The sequence below is a fragment of the Antrostomus carolinensis genome, unplaced genomic scaffold, assembly GCF_000700745.2.
Source record: "Antrostomus carolinensis isolate BGI_N321 unplaced genomic scaffold, ASM70074v2 scaffold13905, whole genome shotgun sequence".
In the NCBI taxonomy this organism is placed as follows: Eukaryota; Metazoa; Chordata; class Aves; order Caprimulgiformes; family Caprimulgidae; genus Antrostomus; species Antrostomus carolinensis.
Window position 1 is genome coordinate 11,346 of NW_010314343.1, and position 23,374 is coordinate 34,719.

The following is a 23,374-nucleotide window of genomic DNA, read 5'->3' on the forward strand; positions in this document are numbered from 1 at the left end:
AGTTCAGACTTATCATGAGAAGAACGTTGATAACAGTACTTGTGTTGCTGTAGCTCAAGGCCACCGGGATTGCTCGGGCTCACTCTTCCGGGGTTTCGGTTCGGGACCGTCTTGGCTCCGGGATCGTTAGCTGGCACAGGCTGGGAATTGGTCAGCGGGCGGTGAGCACTGTGTATCACTCATGTATAGTCTGTTATCACTGTTATCATTATCATTTTCTTTTAATTAGTAAATAGTTTTTATCTCAACCCCAACCCGTGAGTCCTTGCCCTTCTTTCCAAATTCTCCCCCCTATCCCCTGGGTGGGGGGGGGGGGTGATAGAGCAGGCCGTGTTTGGCTGCAAGCTGCAAGCAAAAGGGTGAATCCACCCAAACCACCACAAATCCAAAGAAGTACAACATCTGATAATTCATTATCAATGCCATATCTTAACTCATTATCTCAGCCTTCGGAACTGCTGTCACTAAGCCAATGTGCATTTGATGACTCTATGATCACATACTATACCAATGCATCTCACTGAGTTGCACTGCTGTAAGAAGTGTACCAAACAAGAAGCAATGAAAGCGAAGCAATGAGCATCTATTATTTCTCTTCTAAGAATGATCTAAATTCTTTGCAATGCCTTCACTCATCCTTCATTATAAGAAATTAAGCTAGACTGCAGAATGAATGGATCAAAGCAGCATGGAGTGTTTCTTTTGTGCGGTACCTTCCTTTCTGGCCAAATCCCAGCCTGTTTCCCTGCTAACACGTAAAGATACTTTACAATCAGCTTCACCAAGTACAACCTGCTATCTACAGCAAATCGTCTACCTGTTTATAAACTTCTGTGCAGCTTATATGTTTACTTACATGCACTTACATGCCTGTATGTGTGTGTACAGGCTTGATAAGTATTTTTCATATTCTGGAAGTTTTAGATATGTTCCCTCAAATACAAAGTACTAGTAACCAAGGACAAAATTACTTTTCTCACATGTTAAATGTTGCAGGTAAAACTACATTCTTATTAACCATTCTATACTAATAGACAAGTTAACCAATAATGGAAAGGCTCTTCTAAAGCAATCAAATTCTTTTAACTGTTCAAAGCATCTTTTCCTTTAAATATGAATTCAGTAGTTTGGAAAAATATTAATATGTAAATATCAAGTCTGACAGTTAAGAAGTTATTCCTTACTTCAGTCTAAGAAACAATGATGTGACAGAAAATACATCACTGAAGCCAGTTGACTCAAGTGAACTCTCATATAAAAAAAAATGTTCTTGAAACACAAGCCATTACTGACTATATAGCAGTAAGAAGAGAGGACAGGGCAGGACAGCTGTGAAAAGCAGTGTAACATTCATGAAGGCATGCTGATTTCTACCAGTTGGGTCAACATCTACTGCACAGGAGCTGGAAACCACCAATAGGAAAGGAACATCATTCTCTAACACTATTTATGGTTTCTGGTGAAGTCAGTAAATGCAGAAATCTGTTATGCTGGGTTATTACAATGCAACATCTGAGATACTTTAAAGACATGGCATTAATTACCTTCAATAGTTTAGTGAAGCTCTAAGGTGAATGGTAGTTTCACAAACTGGTGAAGTTACTTGGTTGATGAGGTCAGAAAAGGATCTGCAAAGATGTTCAGCTGTAGAGAAGAACTCCTGCTGCAAAGCAGACTGTTGATCTGAAAAGTAGAACAGATTTTAAGTCTTTCAGATCATTTGAATGCTGTCAGAGCCCTGAAAAACCCTTTCTAAATCTCTAATTTAAGATAACTCTGTAGAAACAGCAGCTTTTTCCACCATTCTCCTTATTACATCCTTGTTATCAAAAGTCAGGCATCCTGAGTGTTGAACAAAAGCTCTGCTGTGTAAGACCACTGATTACAAAGGGATTTTGTACTGCTGTAAGTCTGCCTGGGACTAGCGTCATAGTTACAGTGTCACAGAAGTGACAACAGAAGAAACCTCCAGATCTCCAGTGTTCTCACCAGTATAAGCTCGCTCCTTAATTGACTGCTGAGACTGATTTCTTCTTACAGGCTTTGACTCATCCCGTTTCAACATTAGGGGTTATACTGCACCTTGTAGGAATATGTTCTACCTTACAGTGTAGAGCTGGAGTACCTCTATAATGGCAAAGACAAGATTCTGAGTCTTCTCTGAGGGTTAAATGATTATGAACAGTATTAAAGAGTAAACTAGATGAAAGTGGGAAGACAGTGTCAAGATAACTGGGGGAACTTATACCTGGTTGGGCTTGGAGGGACAATGCATCCTGCAGTTTCATCACTAGCTGCTGCAGTTCCACTTCCTCACTGACTTCCTTCTCAACAGGTGACTTCTGTACTGCAGTGGGAGTAAGAACTGTATTCTTCATGATGCCACGGAGGGAGTTTTCTGTCAGTTCAGGCAGATATGTTTGATTCTCTTTTGCTTTTTTATACTGTCTGATAACATGTCTGCCTCTCTGCAGGGACACTGACTCCAGTGGGTCTTCTGAGAACACAAAGTCCACTGCAGCGGGAACCTCAGGGGTCTGTAAAAGCTGCATACTATCTGCAGAGTCAGGGGAATTAGAAGATTTCCAGTCTGCACATGTTCTGGAAGTAGGCCTGACTTGGGCGGGATTTAATCCACTCTGTATTCTCCTTTCCAGCAGGACACGTGGATTTCTTGGCATCATATTCTGACATTGTGCAAACGGATGCTCTGATGACTGTAACATGGTCTACAATAGACAAAACATAGAAACTACATTGTGAAAATAATTGATATTTTGGTTTGCTGGTAGTACTAAAATAGAAAGGAAAATAATTTGGGGTCAGAATAATATTTTTATTATTATTTATTTCTAGTGTACTAAAGCAATTCTTTTCACAAATAAAATATTTTCTTACAATAAAATAAAACTTTGTGTTTGTGTTTGGACCAATCTATGTGGCCATTTTTTCACAATTCCAAACTGAAGACATTATATGCTTTAATACCATTGAAAAGTGGAAACAATAATATTCCAAGGGAAAATTTGCAGGAAAATTGTTCTAAAACATTTAAACTAAGGGAAAAATATATGTGTATATTAAATACATATCAAACACCTCACACCTGTTAACATTTGAAATTTCAAAACTAGGTTGGTTGTAAGTGCCACAACTGTGCTTGGAATTTTCTAGACAGAACTATGATACCCAAATACCATCCACCGCAAGAACACCAAGTCTGATGTAACTGGGATGCACTGAGCTGACTTTGCATCCACTGGACACTTCACTGTGTGTGTGCAGCCAGTCCTGCACACTGTGGATAGGCCAGTGTCACAGCATACACGCAGGATGGTATGATATTCCAGGTCATGTGCAAATGATAAAAGCTGACCAAATATGCACCACAGATGTGTCTGGCTTTTCTCTATGTTTGACTATCCCTGAAAAACACTCTAAAAACAGCATTGCAGAAAATGCTACAAAATTATGTAGGTGGCAGATATGTATGCATTCCCTGTGAAATAGGGGCCTTTTTCGAACCTCAGAGATACTTTAAATGAAGAAGAGTCAATATGATTGAAAAGAAATTAAATATTTTCTGTAAGAGGTCTGTATTACATCCCAGTATAAGACAGCAATTAGGGGTGACAAAGGAGTATTTTATTTATTCAATGCCAACACAGAATTCTTCTCTAAAGAAAAGACTGCAATGAAGTGCCTAACACGTCTGTTGGAAACCATTTTCTCACTCTTACTGGAATACCCTCTCATTATTTTCATTGCAGTAGTATCTAAACATCCCAGACATGGATATCTGTGCTAGACGTTAAATATATACAGAATGACAAGAAAACCCCTGCTGCAAAGAGCCTATCTGCTCTCTCTGAAGACAAGAACCTAAGACGACTGAGTAGACAAGCAGAAGGTGCATGAAGTAGTATCAAGAGTGCTGGTTTGCAGGAAAAGGAGTAGTTGGTGTTCAGTAATTGCCCATAGCTGTGAAGATTCTTGGTATATTTATCACTATACCTCTACTTCTTGCTTCATTTGCTGCAGCTTCATTTGCAGGTTTTCATGGCTTGCTCTCAGGCTTTGTAGATTTGCCTCTATTTTGCAGCTTTTGTCTTCCTGGCAGTTCTGAAGAAAATGCATTTTGTCCTTCAATTTGTTAAACTGCTTCTTCATGTACCTGCCAGAGAGACAGGAGGGTAGAAATTTTGCTAGGTCTCACACAGACACAGATATATGCAGTCATGGAAAAGAGTAAACACAAGAGTAGCACAAACTTTCTCCTCTTCATCAGTTCAGGAAAGTTTTGTCAGCTTTGACATTAGACGCCAGTATTTCAGGAACTGGGCTGTACCCATGGAATTAGCAAGAACAGGAGTGTTCTAGATGAGGAAAGATGTGAGCTGAGTGGAATTGTGGCTGGGACTGAGCCTTGCATCTTAGGGACCTTTCCCACAAAGGTGGCTGCAACAGGAGAGACACTGTAGCAGTCCTTCTGTCTCAAAGCAAACTACTTAAGGCAACTCCGTGATCTGCAAAAGATTCTCATCATTTTGCCCTGGGCAACAAAGGAGTAAAAGCAGCCTCTACCCCTTTGGTTGAGTCCCTTCTTGCTCGTGGCATTCTATGCAGCTTGTTTGATGATACCTATAGTTTCTGCACAGGCCACTTGTCCATGAAAAGGTACTGTGATTTTTGCAATGAAAAGTGCCACCCTCACATCCACACCAGACAAGATTTAGAAACTACCTACTCAGAGCACAGTATGACAAAGATATCACCCATTTCTCTGTTCTAGAGTTGGGATTTCTCTAAGAAGTCAGAGTAGAAATAGTTTTGTCTTCCCACGGCTGAGGTTGAGACAGACAGAAAAACTTATGAACACTACAGTAGTAAACCAACTGCTGCACATCACACAGCTGAAGTAGTTATCTCCCTTGCTCAGTTACATCCAGAAGTTCATCTGATTCATTTTCTATTGGGTATGCATTTGCTTGCAGACAAGAGCCTCATCAGTTTCACTGGAATTATACAAGATTTGTCTGAATGGGACAGCAAGTCAGATCATTTAAAATTAACATTAAAATTAATATTACTATTACAGTAGTGCTTATAACATTTAATAGTATTTAATGCGTCTTTACCTTCAACTAACTCAGAGCCCAGTTCTGTGAACAGGCACATAAATGATGGAAGTTGGTCCACAAATAAGAACAGAGAGCTTCCCAGGAGTAATGTGATTCATTCACCTAGTTATATGATAAGCTCTCAGTCAGAGGTTCCAGTATTTCAGGAGAAGGCTTCTCAGATATCCTCTCAACTACTGCTAATCTAAAGCTGAAGATCTTTGCCGTATCTCTTTATTTTCCCATGTGAGAACAAGAGAGTGAGGTAAGGACACAGACTTATAATGAAACTGCAATTGCTTTGCTCTAGTCTTGGAGCACCCTTGCATGAATTTGTAGAAGCAATTGTACATTGACTTATTTCAATGAATCAAAACAGGAACAGAAGGAACTGAACATACTGAAGGAAATAAAGTGAGTAGACTCAAAGATAATTCTACCCTTCACTGTAATTCCATTGGTTTCAGTGGTCAGAGACATGATTATATCTACTGCATATTCATATACAACTACAAAAATGAAGGAGGGGAAAGCAAAAATGAAAGAAAAAGGTAAGCATGGTTGCCCATACACCAACACCCCCCTCCCTCCCCAAGCAAACAAACCACTCAATAAATTTTTAGTTTAGGAATTAGTATTTTATCATGTCAAAGGTTTGAATATTAGAAGGGACTTGTGTGATAAGCTAAGTCATAGCATTTTTATCAATAGTTAGTGTATTAAGCCTGTAATCTCTATTTGACTCACAGCATATTTTTTAGAAAGATAATCCACTTTGATTTAAAAACTTCATGCAAATTATGAAATTTGTTTTGATTAAGCCTTATTCAGAGAAAAATAGAGTATGCTATTCTGATATTTTTATGAGAACAAGCATTTTTCCCTTAAAAATGACTTGTAGAAATGCAAACTAACAATTGCAAAAATGCTGATGAAAGTAAACCAAAATGTTGTGCTTTGCCAGAAATTGTTTTTCCTGTGATCTCCATTTACAATTTTTGTTGCTGATTTTTTATCATTCATCCTCATTTGACAGGATTTTTTTTAATTAAAAAAAAATTGATTTTTTGATCAAAATCTCTAAAGTATGGAAAAATTATTTGTCTTCTAGGTCAGCAGCATTGCCCACCAGTCTTCAGTCATTGTACTACTGCATTTACCTACCTGCTCTCATTGTGAATGCTTTCGATGGATTCATGCATTTTTAACACATCTGCTTCAACAGAGGCTATTGCCTATAATCAAAAAAATATAAAAGTATCTGTTTATAACTTCATCAGCAATAACATTTCATTTTCTATGCAAATTTTGCTGTAAGAGGGCATGGCAAATTTGGGATTTGGTCTGTAATTTACAGTTAACTTTTTAATTTAACTGATTGCAATCAACTGATGCATAAGAAGTATTTCTAATGGCTATTAGAACAGACTAGAAAATTTACTCTATAGAACAAATTCTTTGGGCTATGTCACATTCTAAGTGTAGGAGAATTTGTTTTGTTTTAAATTAGAACAAAACCATAATTCCCTGGAATTTCTGAAAAAATCAATATTCTGATTTGGGAACAGTCTCTCTCAAGTCCCACAACTGCTTTGGGACAAGGAGGTGGAGGGAGAAACTGCATATAGAAGAGAGAAGAGAAACTCCTGGTCTTTGGATGGAAGTAGCAGTTTCTGGGCCATGCAGGGGACAGTAGTCCAGAAGTCAGGGAGACAAACGCTTTCCAGGTAAGCTGCTTTAGAGCATGGCATAAGCTAGGCTGGAATCAGGGCTCCCAGGAAATTACAAGACTAAGAGCTGGATCCCCAGGACCTCCAAGCTCATGGATTTTATTAAAAGCTATCATTGAACTTATGGTCTGCATCTTTTCAAGCAACATTGAAATAATCTGCACTATAACATGTTGGAAATCAGTATAAAGCTGCTCAAAAAGAATTCGCAGCCCAGAGAAAATGAACAAGAGAGTAATGCATGTGATACAATCCCACTACAGGGATGCAAGTCCTGTCTTGCTGTCTTCTAAAATAACAAATACCAGCCATCAAAATGACATGCTTAAGCCATGTCTGCCCACAGCTTTTCCTGCAGATATGTCCTAGCTGGCACTGTACCTTGAGCTGGGCAGCAGAGTGCTGAAAGACAGATCTTGCAAAGGGCAGCACAGTAACAGCAGCCAAAGGAGTGACCTAACACGCACAGGCTAGTTCTCAGTTACTGCACCCTTGGCTTCTGGGAAGAACAGGATGAGTGGATGACACAAACTGGTTTGAACACAACCCAGTGTTCCCTATATTCTGAGTATGTGCAGAGCTACCAGCCTCTCAAATAAATATAGAAACAATAAACTGCTATGCAATTATTTTTATCTACACTGTCCTACCCACTCCTCTAGCATTGTTTCTATGCAGGGAACCTGGAAATGGATTAGTGGAGAGCTTTTATGCATGAGCTATTTTAGTTGGAGTGGACACTGCTCTGGGTTTATCCTTAAGAAGGGCCCATTCTGTCCTCTTGACATTGCCATGGTGACAAAAATGGCCTGAGCCCAATAAGAATTAAGGCATACTCCCTTGACATTTGCTTGCAGAAGGAGGACATGAAGGAATTCTTTACTGTCAGAGAGAGGACTCCAGTCTTAGCTAGTCTTTAATGTGCCACTCTAAGGCAACTCAAAAAGAAAAAAGTAACAGAGCAAATATTCTTTCAAATGCTTCTGAAGGTCATGGAAGTCAAGGAGTTAGTCACTAACCTTGGAAGGGTATCAAATTCAAGCTTCACTAAGTTTTCAGTTTCCACATTTTTTTCCATAAGTGAGAAATTAACAGAAACATGAAGCTGCCCATGACATTTCTTTTCACTGGTAATTAGAAGGCAATAGTTAACTTCATAGCTCTTCCTCACAGCTTTAGCATGTTTTGCTCACCTGAGCTTTTGTCTTGCTTTGCTCTGGCGCCTTGCTGCTATTCTCACTCTTCTGCACTACAGTTCTGTTTTCAGATAGGAACTTGGGTGACCGCAGGACAGGTCTGTCCACTGGGAAAGACAGGTTTTCAGGGCCGGGTAGTGGTGAAGCACTGAGTTCTGTGTGGGGACTGTATGCCAACAGAGATATAATGAGAAGAGAAAGAATCAAGCCTTAAATGGTTTTAGTACCCAGAAAGATAAAAATAAAGCTAATGCACTGTAAGTAGACAAATAGCCGTGCTATTCACCAAGCAGGAAGTATGGTTTAGCTATGCCTGCTGGCATATTTTGTCTGAAATAATGAAATTCCTTAAGACAAATTCCACTCTTTCAACAGAATCTAAACAACAGGTTCTTCTTTCCACCCATTTAATATCAGTGTAATTTGTTGCTTCTCTTTTTTGTTTCCTTTAGCCAAGAGCTAAGTATCTTGGGAAATTCAACTACAACAAGATAGCAAAGGGCCAGATATCCTGCTGTTTAGTCCATTCTGTGCTAGGAAAAGCACAGATACCTATCAGCCCCACAGTGACACATGTAATGGCAACCCCAAATTCTTCTTTCTCTCTGCTACCCAAGCATTAGGTAAGCAAAGCCCCATAGAATTACAGAGAAATCTTGATCGCTCACAGAAGGACTAAATTACATTCGAAATGAAGAAAGATTTTTTTGTTGCTGAATACAAGCAGAGAATTATTAGCAATGGAAAATGTTTTCCATTTTACCACATTCCAAAAAACAAACATTGAAATAATACTTTCAGTGAGAATCACTCTAACCATTGGCCTTACTGTACAGAAAAACCAGTTTTTAATAGCAATGTGCTTACTTGTAGCACAATCAAGTTTTATAAACAGATTTTTCTCCTCCTTTGTGCAAGGATAAAATTAATTCTTTTAGAGACAAGTGACCATTTTTTCCTATTTCAGTCTCACTGAAGCCTCACTTAGAGAACACATGTGAGATATAAGAGAGTTGCTAGGTCTTTATACAACTCAGAAGGAATCCCACCCTTCATATGTTCGTAGTGCTTATCTCATATAAACATTCCCTGCATTTTCTGCACCTAAATACTAACCAAAATCTCAGCGCAAGGAAGGAGCTCACAAGGAAAATCACATGACCTCCAACGCTCATTAACCACTGTGATTACTGGAAATACACTAATGAATGTACACATTAACTAAAAGCACACAAACCAGAACTGATATGAAAGAACTGGAATAGTGAGTTGAGCTACTCACTATTGTGAGTAATCCCACAGGACTGCAATTCAGTGGGACCTGAGTAGAATGACTTGATGAATGCACTGTGGGTCACATGTGGAAAGTATTCACAGTTAATTTCCAATAAATTTATCACGGAGGAGGTGCTTAAAAACCCATGCAATTGTGACAGGGACTAAATATTTGCAATGCTGGACCCTAGAATGAACATAAGAAATGGCATGGAGAGAAATGACATACGGAAGGAGAGAAAGAAGACACAAGCACGTTATATTTTCTAAGATGACTGGTCACTAGGTTGTCATCCTGGTAATCATGGTTAAGCTACAGAACAATGTGCAGCAATTTTCCATTTAAGTTTTCCCTTTTTAATGGAAAAATGACGACATGGTGCCTGTCATAACAAAATCACTTACTCAAAGGACATAATCAAGCAATATTCCACAGCCTGACACATTATTCAGGGATTACAAACTCAACAGCAACAGGAACTCACTAAGTCATTTTGTGAGTAGGGAAGTGCCTCTCCTCCACTATTTCCAGAGCCCTCCGTCTCTGAGCCTCCTTTCTTCTGCAGCGCTCTTGAAACAGGTTGTTCCTGATAGTGCGGAGAAAGTGCTTTGCATTCGCCTTTGCTGACATCTATTGGGAATGAAGGATAATAAAGAAGGGATTGAATTTTCAAACAGGTGCTGCGCAGAAGCAGACACAGTCCAAGGCAAAGGCAAGACATAAGAAAGCAAAGGTCCACCTGTTCAACAACTGACGAGGTTAATGACTGCTGTCTGAGCCCTAGAAGGGGAACTGAGGTGGACGATGATGAAGGACCACAGGCAAGAGTGGCTCCAATTCTGTTGGTAAGCAAAACACCCTGCCTGGGCCAAATTCAGGCAGCCTGAAAATGCTTAACACAGGATTTTGGCAGTTACAATAATTAAGCTCACAGTCCCAAAGATAATTCTGCCTAACTAGTACCTAAGTTCCCTCTTGATCGATGCGAAGAAGTACTTTTATACTTGTATGAAGTTTTAATTGATACAGCCTTCTGTGCCTAATGTCTTCCTCTCATACAATACAGTAAAAACCACACTTCTATTTGTCACAGCAGTTTCAGGCTCAGGGACAACAACTAAGCTCAGTGGCTGTATTACAGGAGGACACAAACCAACTCTGCCCCAGGAAGTGACCGCTGCAGAGCACGGAGTGAGCCCTGACAGATTGAACAGGAAAACAGAAAGAAAACATAGAGCATACCTCCTAGTCATTTCTCAACACAGTAATAACATTACCACAAGGTGTCAGCATGGTAAGGAAAAACAGTGCTGATATTTCAAATCCCCACTCAGCAGCCCACTCCCTGATAAGACAATGCAAAACCTTATCCAGCCAAGGACAGCATCTGCTAAGAGTGAAAGGTATGGGAAAAGTGGCTTACTACTGATTCCCTTATGTCCCACACAAAGGATATAAAAATGGTATCTGTCATAGTGAGTAGCTCATCTTTTCAATTTTGGCATAGATTTTGGCCATGAAAGTAATATTTACAGGGTTAGTGTTAGAGTAGGGCTTCATAAAGGAAACCTAAATTCAGTGATCCAATTGCAGCAACAATGTGGGAAAGCTCAACGTCAGACAGTATAGGAGAGGAAGAGGACTTCGTTCTAAAACAAAACTGATTTCACTCACTCATACTCACTCACTCACAAGCACTAACATACATGTGTCCAAGTAGTCTTTCCAGTATTCATACAACAAGGTGTAAGTATACACATGGTAAGGCCATGATGACTTCCAGTGACATGGAGGACAAGAGATGACAGTTCTCCTTAAGCCTCTTGTGTTCCTCTTAGTGTGTGCTGGTTTTTTGGATGTGTCTTTAGCTCCTTTAGGAGCTGGCAGTGATTGTGATCTTTTGTGTCCTTATTTGAGTGTCTTCAGTTAAAGGTCAAGTTCTTTACCTTCACATCATCATCTCTTGTGATGGCATCTTCAAATGGCAGTTTGTCCTTTGTTTCAGGCTACCTTTTGTTTTCCTGATTTGGTTGTCCTGAGAAGCTGTGCATGGAAGTGCTGTGATCTTGGTGACCAGCTAATCTAGGTTGCACCATCTCCTCCTACCTTGTTCTTGAATAGAATCACAGAATTACAGGAAAGTTTGTGTTGGAAAGGACCTTTAAAGGTCATCTAGTCCAACCCCCCCTGCAGTGAGCAAGGACATCAACTAGATCAGGTTGCTCAGAGCCCCGTCCTACCTGACCTTATCATAGAATGGTTTGGGTTAGAAGGGACCTTAAACATCATCCAGTTCCAACCCCCCTGCCATCAGCAGGGACACCTTCCACTAGACCAGGTTGCTTAAAGCCTCACCCAGCCTGACCTTAAACATTTCCAGGGAGGGAGCATCCACAACTTCCTTGGGCAACCTCGAATGCTTCCAGGGATGAGGCTTCTACCACCTCTCTGGGCAACCTGTGCCAGTGTTTCACTACTCTCATTGTAAAAAATTTCTTCCTTATATCTAGTCTAAATCTACCCTCTTTTAGTTTAAAACCATCAACCCCTTGCCCTATTGCTAAAGGTCCTACTAAAAAGTCTGTCCCCATCTTTCTTATAGGCCCCCTTTCAAGTACTGAAAGGCTGCAATAAGGTCTCCCCAGAGCCTTCTCTTCTCCAGGCTGAATAACCCCAACTCTCTCAGCCTTTCCTCATAGGAGAGGTGTTCCAGCCCTCTGATCATTTTTGTGTCCCTCCTCTGGACCTGCTCCAACAGGTCCATGTCTTTCCTGTGCTGAGGACTCCAGAGCTGGACACAGTACTCCAGTTGGGTCTCACCAGAGCAGAGTAAAAGAGCAGAATCACCTCCCTTGACCTGCTGGCCACGCTTTTTTTGATGCAGCCCAGGATACAGTTGGCTTTCTGGGCTGTGAGTGCACACTGTCAGTTCATGTCCAGCTTTTCATGCACCATACCCCCTAGTTCCTCTCCACAGGGCTGCTTTCAATCCCTCATCTCCCAGACAGTGAAGAACTTTTTCCTGTGTCGAGCTTAAACTTCCCCTGGCACGTCTTCCTGCCATTTCCTCTGGTACTGTTGTTGGTCACCAGAGACAAGAGATCAGTGCTTGCCCATCCTCTTCCCCTTGAAGAAGGAGCACTGGGACACACTAAGGGCCTTTTCCACAGGTTTAAGGATGATCTGCAAATGGAAAACTTGCCATAAAACTCCTTGGGAAGAGGACTTGCACTATGACATTTCTTGGCTCTATTTAGTTATTTCAGAACGAAACACTCCTTCTAAAGTTAGAAGCCTCCTTTATTCCTTTCCCTGACTCACTGTTCCTAGATTAATAATGCTAATATGTCATGGCCATTATGGCTAATACACACAAAATTTCATAATCAGTGTAGTTCAAGAGTCTACTGCCTACTTGCCTACATGAAGAATCTGAACAGGGAAATGAATAAGTACAATGGGACTCTACCTGCACACAGTGTTCCACAACAGGATGTGACCTCTTATGTCGTTTGCTGAGACGGCCAGTGAAAAAGCAGACTTGGCAAAGGTCAAAATTGAGGCACTTCAGACAGCGAAACCTGTGAGGGAAAACAAGGATTAAGTTACTTCCCCATAAGTAAGGACGTGTTGTAAGTGAGCTTGATTACTGGAAATCCAGATCCCTATGTTCTGAAATGCAGAGAAGCATCTTTGTTAGAATAATTACTTTCCTCAGCATTCTCTGAATGCAAATTATTTTGTCCAAATGACAGTGGAGTGTTCTCCAGAACCCACTAATGATTTTGATGTTATTTATTTGCTGAATAAAATTCGATGCAAGGAAGAAACAGTTGTTCTAGTACCATTTTTCAGAAGGTAGTTACAATTTCACATGCTTCTTATGCACCAGTTTATCTCTCCTTGTTGTTTTCAGGGAATTGTAATATCACTACACTATTGATATAGGATTTGCAACTTTGTGAAAAACTAAAAATGCAAAATACTAAACCTGCAAGCTTATTATTGGTGAAAAGAGAAAAGAGTAAAATAATTCTCTGAGCATTCTGGTCAGTAAGTAATGGACAGTGTTCTTTTTATACCATTAGGCCATTTTATACCATTACTTAGATGAATAAGATGCTAAGATGGGTAACTTAACTAGCCAGTTAATACACCTGATTATGGGACAAAGAACTAAGAAATTACATACACAGGTTTAATTTGCTTTACCACTGAACTGCCAGTTTACTTACAGTAAGTCTCCATAATCATGTCTGTGCTAGTGAGCTAAAGAGAAGCAGGATGCAGGCTTGAGCACTAGCAAGTGATGGTTCTGTTTCCCTATCTTGTTAAATTAGATTATACCAAAGTTTGTTGCTTAATACAGCAGTTAGAGCCTGTAAGGCACGCAACAATGGTAAGAACTATTTATGTGGATGCTACAGACTACAGTAATTACTGACGCACCTGAGGCCTGTAATGGGGAAAATTTTGCAGACTCTACATCTAGCTTGGTGAGAAATCATTTTTGTGGCTGATAATCTGTAACACGTAGGGAGCCACAGGAGAACAGCAGGCTCTGATCTCAGCCAAGAGAGGAACTTCTCTTCAACAATTGCTGAATTCAGAACCTGGAAAAAATACACATCTCAAGTTCAGGCATTTACTTGAAAAGAATTGGTGTTCCTAATAAAAGCTCTGATATTGGAATCTGCTATCTTAGATTTTCCATTAATGTAAAATGTTACTGGGTTCCAAGGCTTTGGAATAAATGCAAGTCTTCAGATGTATCTTACTGAGCATCTTTTCTACAGATACAAATTCTCCTATACTGTGAGACTGATGAACAGTCCTGCCCCTTAAAAGTAGATACTAGTGGATGTTATATGGTGATACACTTGCAATTTTAATCAACCAGCAACATTCAAAATAATTTCCCAGGACATCAGAATTTCACTCACCCCATGGAAACAGCTGTGAGTTGCAATTTCCACACAAGATGGAGTGCAGCTTTCTCCCACAATGGCTGGGATCTGCATCAAGAAGAAAGGCTTAGAAACACCTCAATAAAAAACAGATGTTCCATCTTGCTATGCTGAGGTGGTAACAGTACACAGATGGTGAAGCATCTATAGAAATGACATTTTACATACTGTTCTGAAGAATACCTGTTCATACCACTTCATACCTATTCATACCACTAGTATGCAATTTCATAGTTGAGTGTGTGTCACAATTATTTGCTTCCAGCTTACTTACTGAAATGTATCAAAATACTATCTTGCCATACTAGAACACTGAAGGACACTGAGTTTGAGCCTTGGGGGTCATTTTCAGATCCCATTTTCAGTGCCAGTTCAGCTGGAAATACCTGTATGCTAAGGCAATTTTCTGCAACTGCAAGCTATTCTAGTGAGTACAGACATATGAAGTTTGGAGGCGCTTTAGGAACAGCTGTATGCAGCTGTTTCCAGGACTGATCTGAAAGCTCCGACAAAATGAATGCAGAGAGGCACTGATGTGAGTGTTACTCTGACTGAGAAAAGCTACAGAATTCGACTCTCTTACCTGCTTTGCATGGTAGCTCCCTATGTCCACAGAGTGCCTACCGACTTCAGTATCATAATATAATCAAACACAAAATGAATCCACCCATGTATTTTTTTCTCCTAGATTAGGATATTCCAACAAGATTTGTTGTTTAACAACACTGCAGTGGCATTACCTGATTTAAGTCTGTTAGTAGGCTTCTCAGGGCACTACGGGTAATCAGGGCCACATTCCCATCAGTGACAGAATAAAACTGGAAGAAAGCTGAAAACAACCAGAGAAAAGAAACTGGAAACCTGGCAGAGCCTGAAGTGTCTTCTAGCTACTTATTCTGAAATTATCTATGTGATGATTGCAGCCTACCAAATAAACCTCTCAAGAAAGTTCCCCTTTAGTGTCTATAAAACAGGCACACAGTGACTGCTGTGACAATACTTTCTTCTTATAGGTAGGGAAAAGAGAACGAAAGCAAGGAAATTATGGGAATTCCTTATTCCTGGCAGTTAGGGCAAATAAGGATGAAGGAAACAATGAACTCATTTTCATGGCTGTAAGAAAAATATTTAAATGTGTCTATACAAGATAGGCCCTATTTAAACTGTGAATTGTTAATTTCAAATTGTAATTTGGAAGGAAATACACAATATTCAGTGGGGGAGAATGAGGGCAATACGTCACTTGTGCTCCATTTGTTCTCCATTTTAAGCATTTAATTCAGGTAGAAATTTTTGTGCTGCATATTGCACTGCCCTACCTTTACCTGTTATACTTACTTCTTTAAGCACTTTTGTCTAATGTTAAAAGGGCTCTAAAAGCTTCCTGGATTGAATACATAAAATTGTTTTCTAATCCAATGAAATTTAAAACTGAGGGGTTTATCTTCTTTTCTGCTAGGCAAATAGAACTTGGCCTTTATTTTTGAGCTCTACGTATCTTAAACTTTACTATGACTTGTTGTGAGACTCTACATGCAAAGAAGGCTATGGACATTGATTTATTCTTCTGCATCAGCCTTTTTCTACAACTAAGCAGTCAACATAATTTACGTTTTTCATGGCAGAACTGTATTCCTTTTTAAAGCAAAAAAAATGACAATGGAGATTTTTCTCAATGATGTTCAGTATTTCAGGCAGTGTATATAATCATACATTTCCCACCTCTGTATTTAGCCAGTACAGTGTCTCCTGAAAGGGCAATTAGGGCAGCTGCAGCAGATCTAGTTTTGATATAACCTGTTCCACATCTAGGAAAATAAAATAAGTTACACTGCATTCACCAAGAATGTAAAAACCGAAACCTCTAAAGAAAAATACTGCTATGACAGAAAAACAACTTCAAACTCATATCTTTTTATACATATATAAACTGATGTTGCATTTTAGTGGTATTTTATGTGTAGGGCCCTTTGTCACTGAAAATAACTACAGAGTTAACTGTTCAAGATACTATGCAATCATAAAACAAAAGACAGCATCTCCTTTAAAGACTTCACATTCCGAGTAAAATATAATTTTACATTTACAATATATGTCCTATGTATTGTAATGAAAATGAATTTAATGTACTGAAATGCTCTTCATTTGTGGAAAACCTTCCCAAGTATGGAAGAGAAAGCAAGATTACAATCTAGTTTTTGTTTTATATCATTAGGCAGCTTCACTGTGGCCCCAGATCTGCACTGAGCTTCTCTTGGGCTGATTCCTTTGAATTTCACTGCAACAAAATTTAATCAAAATAATATATGCAGGAGCAGGACTTTAGTTTGTGACATAGGCACCTAGTAAAAAAAAGTCCCTTTATGTGAAGACAAAGCAGACATGAATTGGAAACTATAAATCAGGAAATTCTAGAATTTTATATTAAGATATCACTTCTGCAAAGCAGTATTGCATTTCAGAATATCATTACATAAAATTGTCTTCAAGAGTCTATAGATAAACTCCATTTTTACAGAGCATACTGTATAAAGCTACAATATACTGTGTAAAGTATGAGCTGCATGGGAAATTGTTGGTCAAAAGTTTCTAGATTTTTAATTTATATATTTAGTTTTTCTAGAATTTCCATAGCAAAAAGTCCAAGATTAAAGCTAAAGTATACAATCAAAAACCCTTATGATGGTTTATGTGAGCTTATTAAGTAAGCTACCACACAAACATGGAAAAGCCCTTATGTGCTCTTGCCATTAAATACTTTCCAGTGCTGATAGTGAGGAAGGGCACTCTACAGAGAAAACATGATTAGAAGAAAATTATAAGAAGTTTTTTCTATCCTATATATATGGCAAGAAACTTGAGGAAATTTTTTTAAAAGAAGTTACAGCAAAAAGAAAATTACACACTGTCCTAAGAAAACAGAAAAAAAGACCAAGATAGACCTGTTAAGAAGATTCTTCTAAATTATTTTGCTACAATGCATACAAATTACAAAATACTCTTGATGCTTCTAGCTTTGTTTCATAATATTTCAGTTTATTCTTAAACTGAATTGATTTTTTTAAGTACAAAAAAATTCATAACGTGGGACCTTAAGCAGTGTTGATCATATTAATGAATAGTGATTCAAGAAAAAATCCTGCAGACCACTTACATCTCACTCACTTTCAGTAAAAAGCTTTGCTCAGATTTAGAAGGGAATAAATTTCACCTGTGGTGAATAAATTGTACAATGAACTTAGCCTTGTCTTTTAAATCTCATACAATCATAAACCAATCCCACCTTTGGTGAATTAATCCATTACTCACAAACAACACATGAGAAAAGTACACTCTGCGAGCTGCTTCCTTATTATTCCCAGAAACTATTTGCTACTGACAGGAGCCAGCTTACGAGACAGTAGTTTTGTTTCACAATTGGTTGATGAACCTTTTAAACTGGAGAAAAATTAATAATGAAAAGTGACTGGCAAATTCTTGACCTGTGCATGGGTACTGTCATTCAATGGCAAATACAGATTCTTTTTCAGGAGTGTATCAAAATATCTTGTCAGTCCAAAGAAGAGCTACCCCCTGTAAAGCTTTTCTCCAAAAAAGTTAACATGGACTGTCAGACATCTGGACTTCCAGATAATTTTGGAAATATTTGACCACCTCTGATAAAGCTTTGTGCCTCATATTGCTATAGCTGAGCTACTCCCATTGTGTATACCAAGCAAAATGCCATCAAAATGGGAGAGTTTCACACAGAAATGTTATGAGAGTGCCATAAACAGACTTAGTCTAGGAGTACTTCACAATGTGCTTTCTCTCACCTGTCATACATGGCAACTAGCAGGCTCAATGTGAATTCAGCGGCTCTTGGATCTACCTGGCCTGGTTTTTCTAATCTTGCCCTTTGGAACAGTTTTTTCAGCATTCCAGAGATCTGCTGCACTTTCAGAGAAGTCTGCTTTTCCCTCTGGCTCTGCTCACTTGACAGGATGTGCTGAATCAGTGAAACATCAATCAAATCCACTGTGGGAAATTTAAGGGAGAAATGAATGAGGATCCCTGCCTTTTCACAAACAGAAGCTCAACTTATTTTTATTGAAAGTGCCTAAGACAAGTTTGTAAAATGAAGTCTAAAACAGTATGCAACATGAAAAGGAAATAACCTGGGAAAGGTTTTGCTGGGTTTATGGATGTAGCAAAACTTGTGAGGCTAGAAAGATAGAACAGCTCAGCTAAAATTCACTGCATGTGATTTTGGGATAGATAGGAAGGGAAGAAAACAGCACCATTAACTGCATCCAATTTATAGACCTAAATTTCATTCTACATACAGATAGCATAAATCTATGCACTATTCAGTATTTCAGAAAAAAGCTCATCTGGGACTGCGAAAACAATTTGTGCTTTTCTCCTCATGCACAACTACAAAGAGAGGGAGGGTACTATGGCTAAGGAAGGGGCAAACTGTGCTATAAATGTGCCATGGAATAACTAATACCCAGTGGGAAGAGAGAGCTATGGCTTCTTAAAAGTCACATTCAGTACCACAGAGGCATGATCAATTAGAATTAACATTGGAAGAGAAAGATTGTAGTAGACTGAAAGTTTGTAGATCACTGAAGAAGCAGAGAACCTAGAATATGTCACCTATAGTCTTTCCAGCGCAGATGGGAAAATATCAGTGTGAGACACTGGTGAATCTCAATCTGGAAACCCATGTGCAATTCTGGTCACCAGTGTTCAAGGAGGAGGGGAGTAACTGGGACAGATGGTATGAGTGCCTAGAGGAGACATGGAGGACTAGGCAACAGAGCTAATGAAAACCAGTTCTTGTGTGAACTGGTACTTCCATGCTGTAACACATAGCACCAGGAAGATTTCCTATATCAGGGCTGAGATCAGTTTAAAAACACCCGCAGAAGAGCACGCCAAATGAAAAAACATGGCCAAGGCCAACAAACTAGTCATCTTTTCTGTGCTACCCTGAAGATCTCACTTGCAATGCTGTGCATTTTCAGCAACAGATTGTTTCAGGTGGAAAATTAAAGATTTCCATGCATTTTAGCTTAGTATGGAATTTACCCAATTCCAAAGCGAGCTAGGTGACGAGGGCTTTGTTCCATAATTCTTTGCTTGCACAGAACTCTCACTCACTTCAAAGACAGGGAGAATTAGTGCTAGCCAGGGGTTTTCTGGTCTATCATATTTTATTTTGCTCCCATTAAAATTTATAGTATTAATAGTAACACCTGTCAACGCATTTTTTATGATCCACAATTATTTTCAATAAATCAAGTCCTAAGAAATTCTCCTTGAAAATTTGACATTTAATGTGAATAATATTATATATAAAGATTCATAATTGCCAGTGATGTCTGCATAGTAGTGTTGCAGATTGTAATAATAATTTGATTCTCCCATGCCTTTAGGATTTTACTAATGTATTTCCACTGACATTCAAAAGGAGAAAAAAAAAAATTGTATATGAAGTACTATCTAGCTCTTAAGTGTTCATAATGCATTCTGAGCTTCTCAGGTGGAAAATAAGAGACAAAGTAGCATAATAACTCATGGTGACAGCAACACAATTTTTTTACAGATTCTTCTCCCTGTCAAAGCACAGGATTCTCTTCATCTACTAACACTGGCACAGACTTTGTACTGAGCGTAGTTTTAGGGCTGTTCTGTAGATGGAGCTCTGAACACCACTGAAAGCCTCTGTGAAAGAAAGCAAAGACACATTACAATAGAGTGGTAACATTACAATAGAGTGGTAATCGTACTTGGTTTTTTTTTTGTTTGTTTTTTTTGGTTTTTTTGTTTGTTTGTTTGTTTTTTTTAAGGAAAGAAAGAAAAATAAATTGTTTAACTGAAAATCCAAATAACCAAACCAAACTTGGACTTGATCAAAACCCACGATACTTTGAAGGAAAAATCAGAAAAACAAAACAAAAAATTTTTTTCCCCAATAGCTCTGTGGGGAAAATGGTCTTCTTATGACTAGTGACATGACAAGTCGTAAAACTAGTATTAGAGAGCGCACCTGCCTCTGTGGGAATCAAGTCTATTCATGGACCAGAAAAAAGGATATGCACTGTGTATACTTTTAGCAAAGATCATAATGAAATAATATTTCTTCAGGCAAGCCAATTTCTTGTTCAGACTGCTCTTCTACAAGGAACAGTTTGTCAGTTTGCACAGTAGGGTGATTTTGGATGCATATTGTTTAAAGCATTAAACAAACTTTCTGTCAAGATCAGCATCTGGGAAGATAAGCAATTTACCAGAGCAACTGGCTTTTGACATCTCTGCTTAGTAAACCCACTCAGCAGCTCGACTAAATCCCATACACTTATATGATTTCATCTCATTTCTTTCACATCACTAAAGGAAGTTTTCCTGAGTGGGAAGTAAGGGTTTCTGAATATGTCCTATACCTGGTACTTCACACACATACCTAGAACTTCAAGACAAAAAAAAAGCTTTGTTTACAAGAGCTTTAGAAACTAGAAAGGGATTTATCAGTTATCCACCTGTCCTCAGAGACTCTTTCTCCCTGTACTTCAGAGAGGAAGTTTTACTCACAGTTGATTAAGGTCAAAGATAAGCAACAAATATGCATAACTGAGTAGAAATAATTTAGGAAACTCTACCTGTTTCGTCTGGAAATGAGCCAATCTGTGTGCAATGGTTTCCTACAAATGTACCAGACTAATGTTAATAGGCAGCAAATTAGGGGCTCTGCTGGTTCTCAGATGCTGCTTAAGACACAGGAATAAGCCAATATCTGCTATACCATCTGTTTAGTCCTGCTCTTGTCATACTATGTTTTGTGATATTATTTGGAGATGTAGTGTAGCATGTCACACAATGTGAAAAATTAGTTTTGACTTCCATGCATTAGTTCTCTTTCTTCAGTAAACTGATCCAAAGCTCTTCTGAAACTAACAGAAAGACTCCCACAGTTTTCAGTAGGCTATGGATTAAATTCCAACTCTTATTTTCAAATACAAATGTTAGAAACATACACATGATCCAACACAAACACCTTCCATGTGCAAGATGACTTTGTAAGCAGAGGGAATCTGTTTTAGTAGCCATCTGCTACTCACTTTTGGACTCTAAGTCCATCCTTACAGACAAAATGGAGCCTCCAAGTAGCGCATTCTGTGCCTGTCAGGCAATAGTTCCAGAATTAACTGGTGAGAGCACGAAAGGAAAACAGCAGACAAATTTTTTAAAGCCCATATTAAATACAAACTATTTTAGGATTATTATTTATGAAAGGCTATTTGGGGGCACACAACAATTAAAGTCTCATTTCTTATAGGGATGGAGCTTCCCCTTTGGACAGAAAACCAGCAAGTAATAATTCTGCAGTGGGTCAAATTTCAACTCAAGACTCATAAATACCCTTTGCTGAGAAGCTGACAAAGGAATTCCAAACACCTATAGAAAAGAGTGCCCTGTTTTCCGACATCTCTAGTTGGTTATCTGCTAGTTTTGCATTTTGCGCTACCTGATATGTAGCAGACCTGCAAAGATTTTGCACTCAAAAAGGGAGCGTGTGGCCATCCTTCATGCCTGTTCTACAATATGTGAAAAAAGAACTTATCGTATATTATAAATTAGGGAAAATGGCCCCTGTGGCCTGACCATTCCATGAGCCAAGGTGATTATGGCAGGCAAGGTGCCAGGACAGATCAAAAAATAAAGGTGGAATAGCACCGCTGGGTAATTTGTCATTTATATGTTACAACACAGGGATTCTGAAAGTGGCATGATTTCACTACAGTTCATTAGTTTCTGTCCAAACAGACACAGAAATGTCTCTTGAGAAAAGCTGGAAAAAACCCAGAAAAATCCTTACCCTGCAAGTCTGGATCCATTTGAAATGAACAGATGGCATTAGGCGTTCTACAATGAAACAAACCAAAGTGTAAAACCACATTTTCTAGACAGAGACATATCGAACCATTCAAATAAAACCTTTTAATCTGAACAATTTACTGGATGCATTTCAGAGATGAAATTAAACAGAATTGCAAAAAACAACATAATAGTTTTGGCGCCAAGTGCAGAGAAACTCCAGAAAATTGCATGCCCTCTGCTCAAGATAAAGTAGGAGAAACTCTAGTAACTGTAAAATTGTATCAGGGTGACAATAGTCCCCAAAACAGTTTCAAATACAGGAAATGGGATCTTTTACTACTGGAGAGGCCAGTGTTTACATACAGTATTGCTACACAGTCCATAGTGTATAATTGCAGGTCAGAGAGGGCATATCTTCACACCAGACTCTTCCTAAGATTCATTGGTTGCAATTGCTAAAAACTCTATTTCCTAAAATCTTCAAACTGAATTAAAGTTTTCGGCTGAGCTGATACTATTTCTTTTTGAGCTGACCAGGAAGGGAAAAAGGAAGTATAACCATGAATCTACTTCTTTACAAAACCCTGAAAGCAAAAGTAATCATGTCCCTTATAATAATAGAAACTGAATGTCTTCCCTCAGGATTTATTTCATTAATGCTCTAAACTACATTATATTTTTAAACATAAACATATAAATACAGATTCAGTATAGTAACTATCTTTCAGTTAATATTACAGGTGAAAAACACTAGGTATAACAGACTCCAAAGGCCACATATACGGCTTATAGCAGGGGAAAAAAAAAAGGAAATTTGCTAGAATAAATAAAAACTAAATAGTTGGAAACTATCTAAAACTTAAATAATAAATTTGGTATTAAATCTGAACTTACCCAAACGTTCACTTTATTACATTTTTTCAGTGAGTCATTGATCATTTGTCATAAACATGACAGAATACTGGCCAATTATGAAGCATAAATATTCTATGATCTATAATTATTGAGTCTGCTATAAATATACTTCTCACCACTTTAACTGGTAAAAGCTGTAACTTTGTGTTTCAGTCTCTAAATAACCTATAAATGCTTAAAATTATGGGATAAAGATTTGCTTTAATAACTTCTTCATTCAAGACTACAGTTTTTATTAAAGTCCTTCTTTGAAAGAAAAACCACTATGCTTCTTTTTGAAACTATTCTTCTATTTTCTTCCTTA

The 23,374-nt window shown here is 38.5% G+C and overlaps 1 protein-coding gene across 1 annotated transcript; it reads right to left on the reverse strand.

Annotated features, from left to right (window-relative positions):
* Positions 1-1,546: 1,546 nt before the first annotated feature.
* DYTN (dystrotelin) lies at positions 1,547-22,181 on the reverse strand. Its single transcript, XM_010167619.2, has 14 exons — positions 22,154-22,181; positions 19,927-20,001; positions 18,105-18,306; positions 16,012-16,097; positions 15,030-15,118; positions 14,266-14,337; positions 13,772-13,935; positions 12,792-12,903; positions 9,807-9,952; positions 8,044-8,212; positions 6,285-6,355; positions 4,015-4,174; positions 2,249-2,729; positions 1,547-1,683 (listed from the first exon to the last, which is right to left on the reverse strand). The coding sequence occupies exons 1-14, from the start codon at positions 22,170-22,172 to the stop codon at positions 1,547-1,549; spliced, it is 1,983 nt and encodes a 660-aa protein (XP_010165921.1). The 5' UTR covers positions 22,173-22,181.
* Positions 22,182-23,374: the final 1,193 nt, after the last annotated feature.

Coding starts and splice junctions, on each gene's coding strand:
- DYTN (XM_010167619.2), bottom strand. Junction 14,338..15,029: donor TACTAACAGACTTAAATCAG/GTAATGCCACTG, acceptor TTCTTGATGCAG/ATCCCAGCCATTGTGGGAGA. Junction 1,684..2,248: donor GTCCCTCCAAGCCCAACCAG/GTATAAGTTCCC, acceptor TCTACTTTTCAG/ATCAACAGTCTGCTTTGCAG.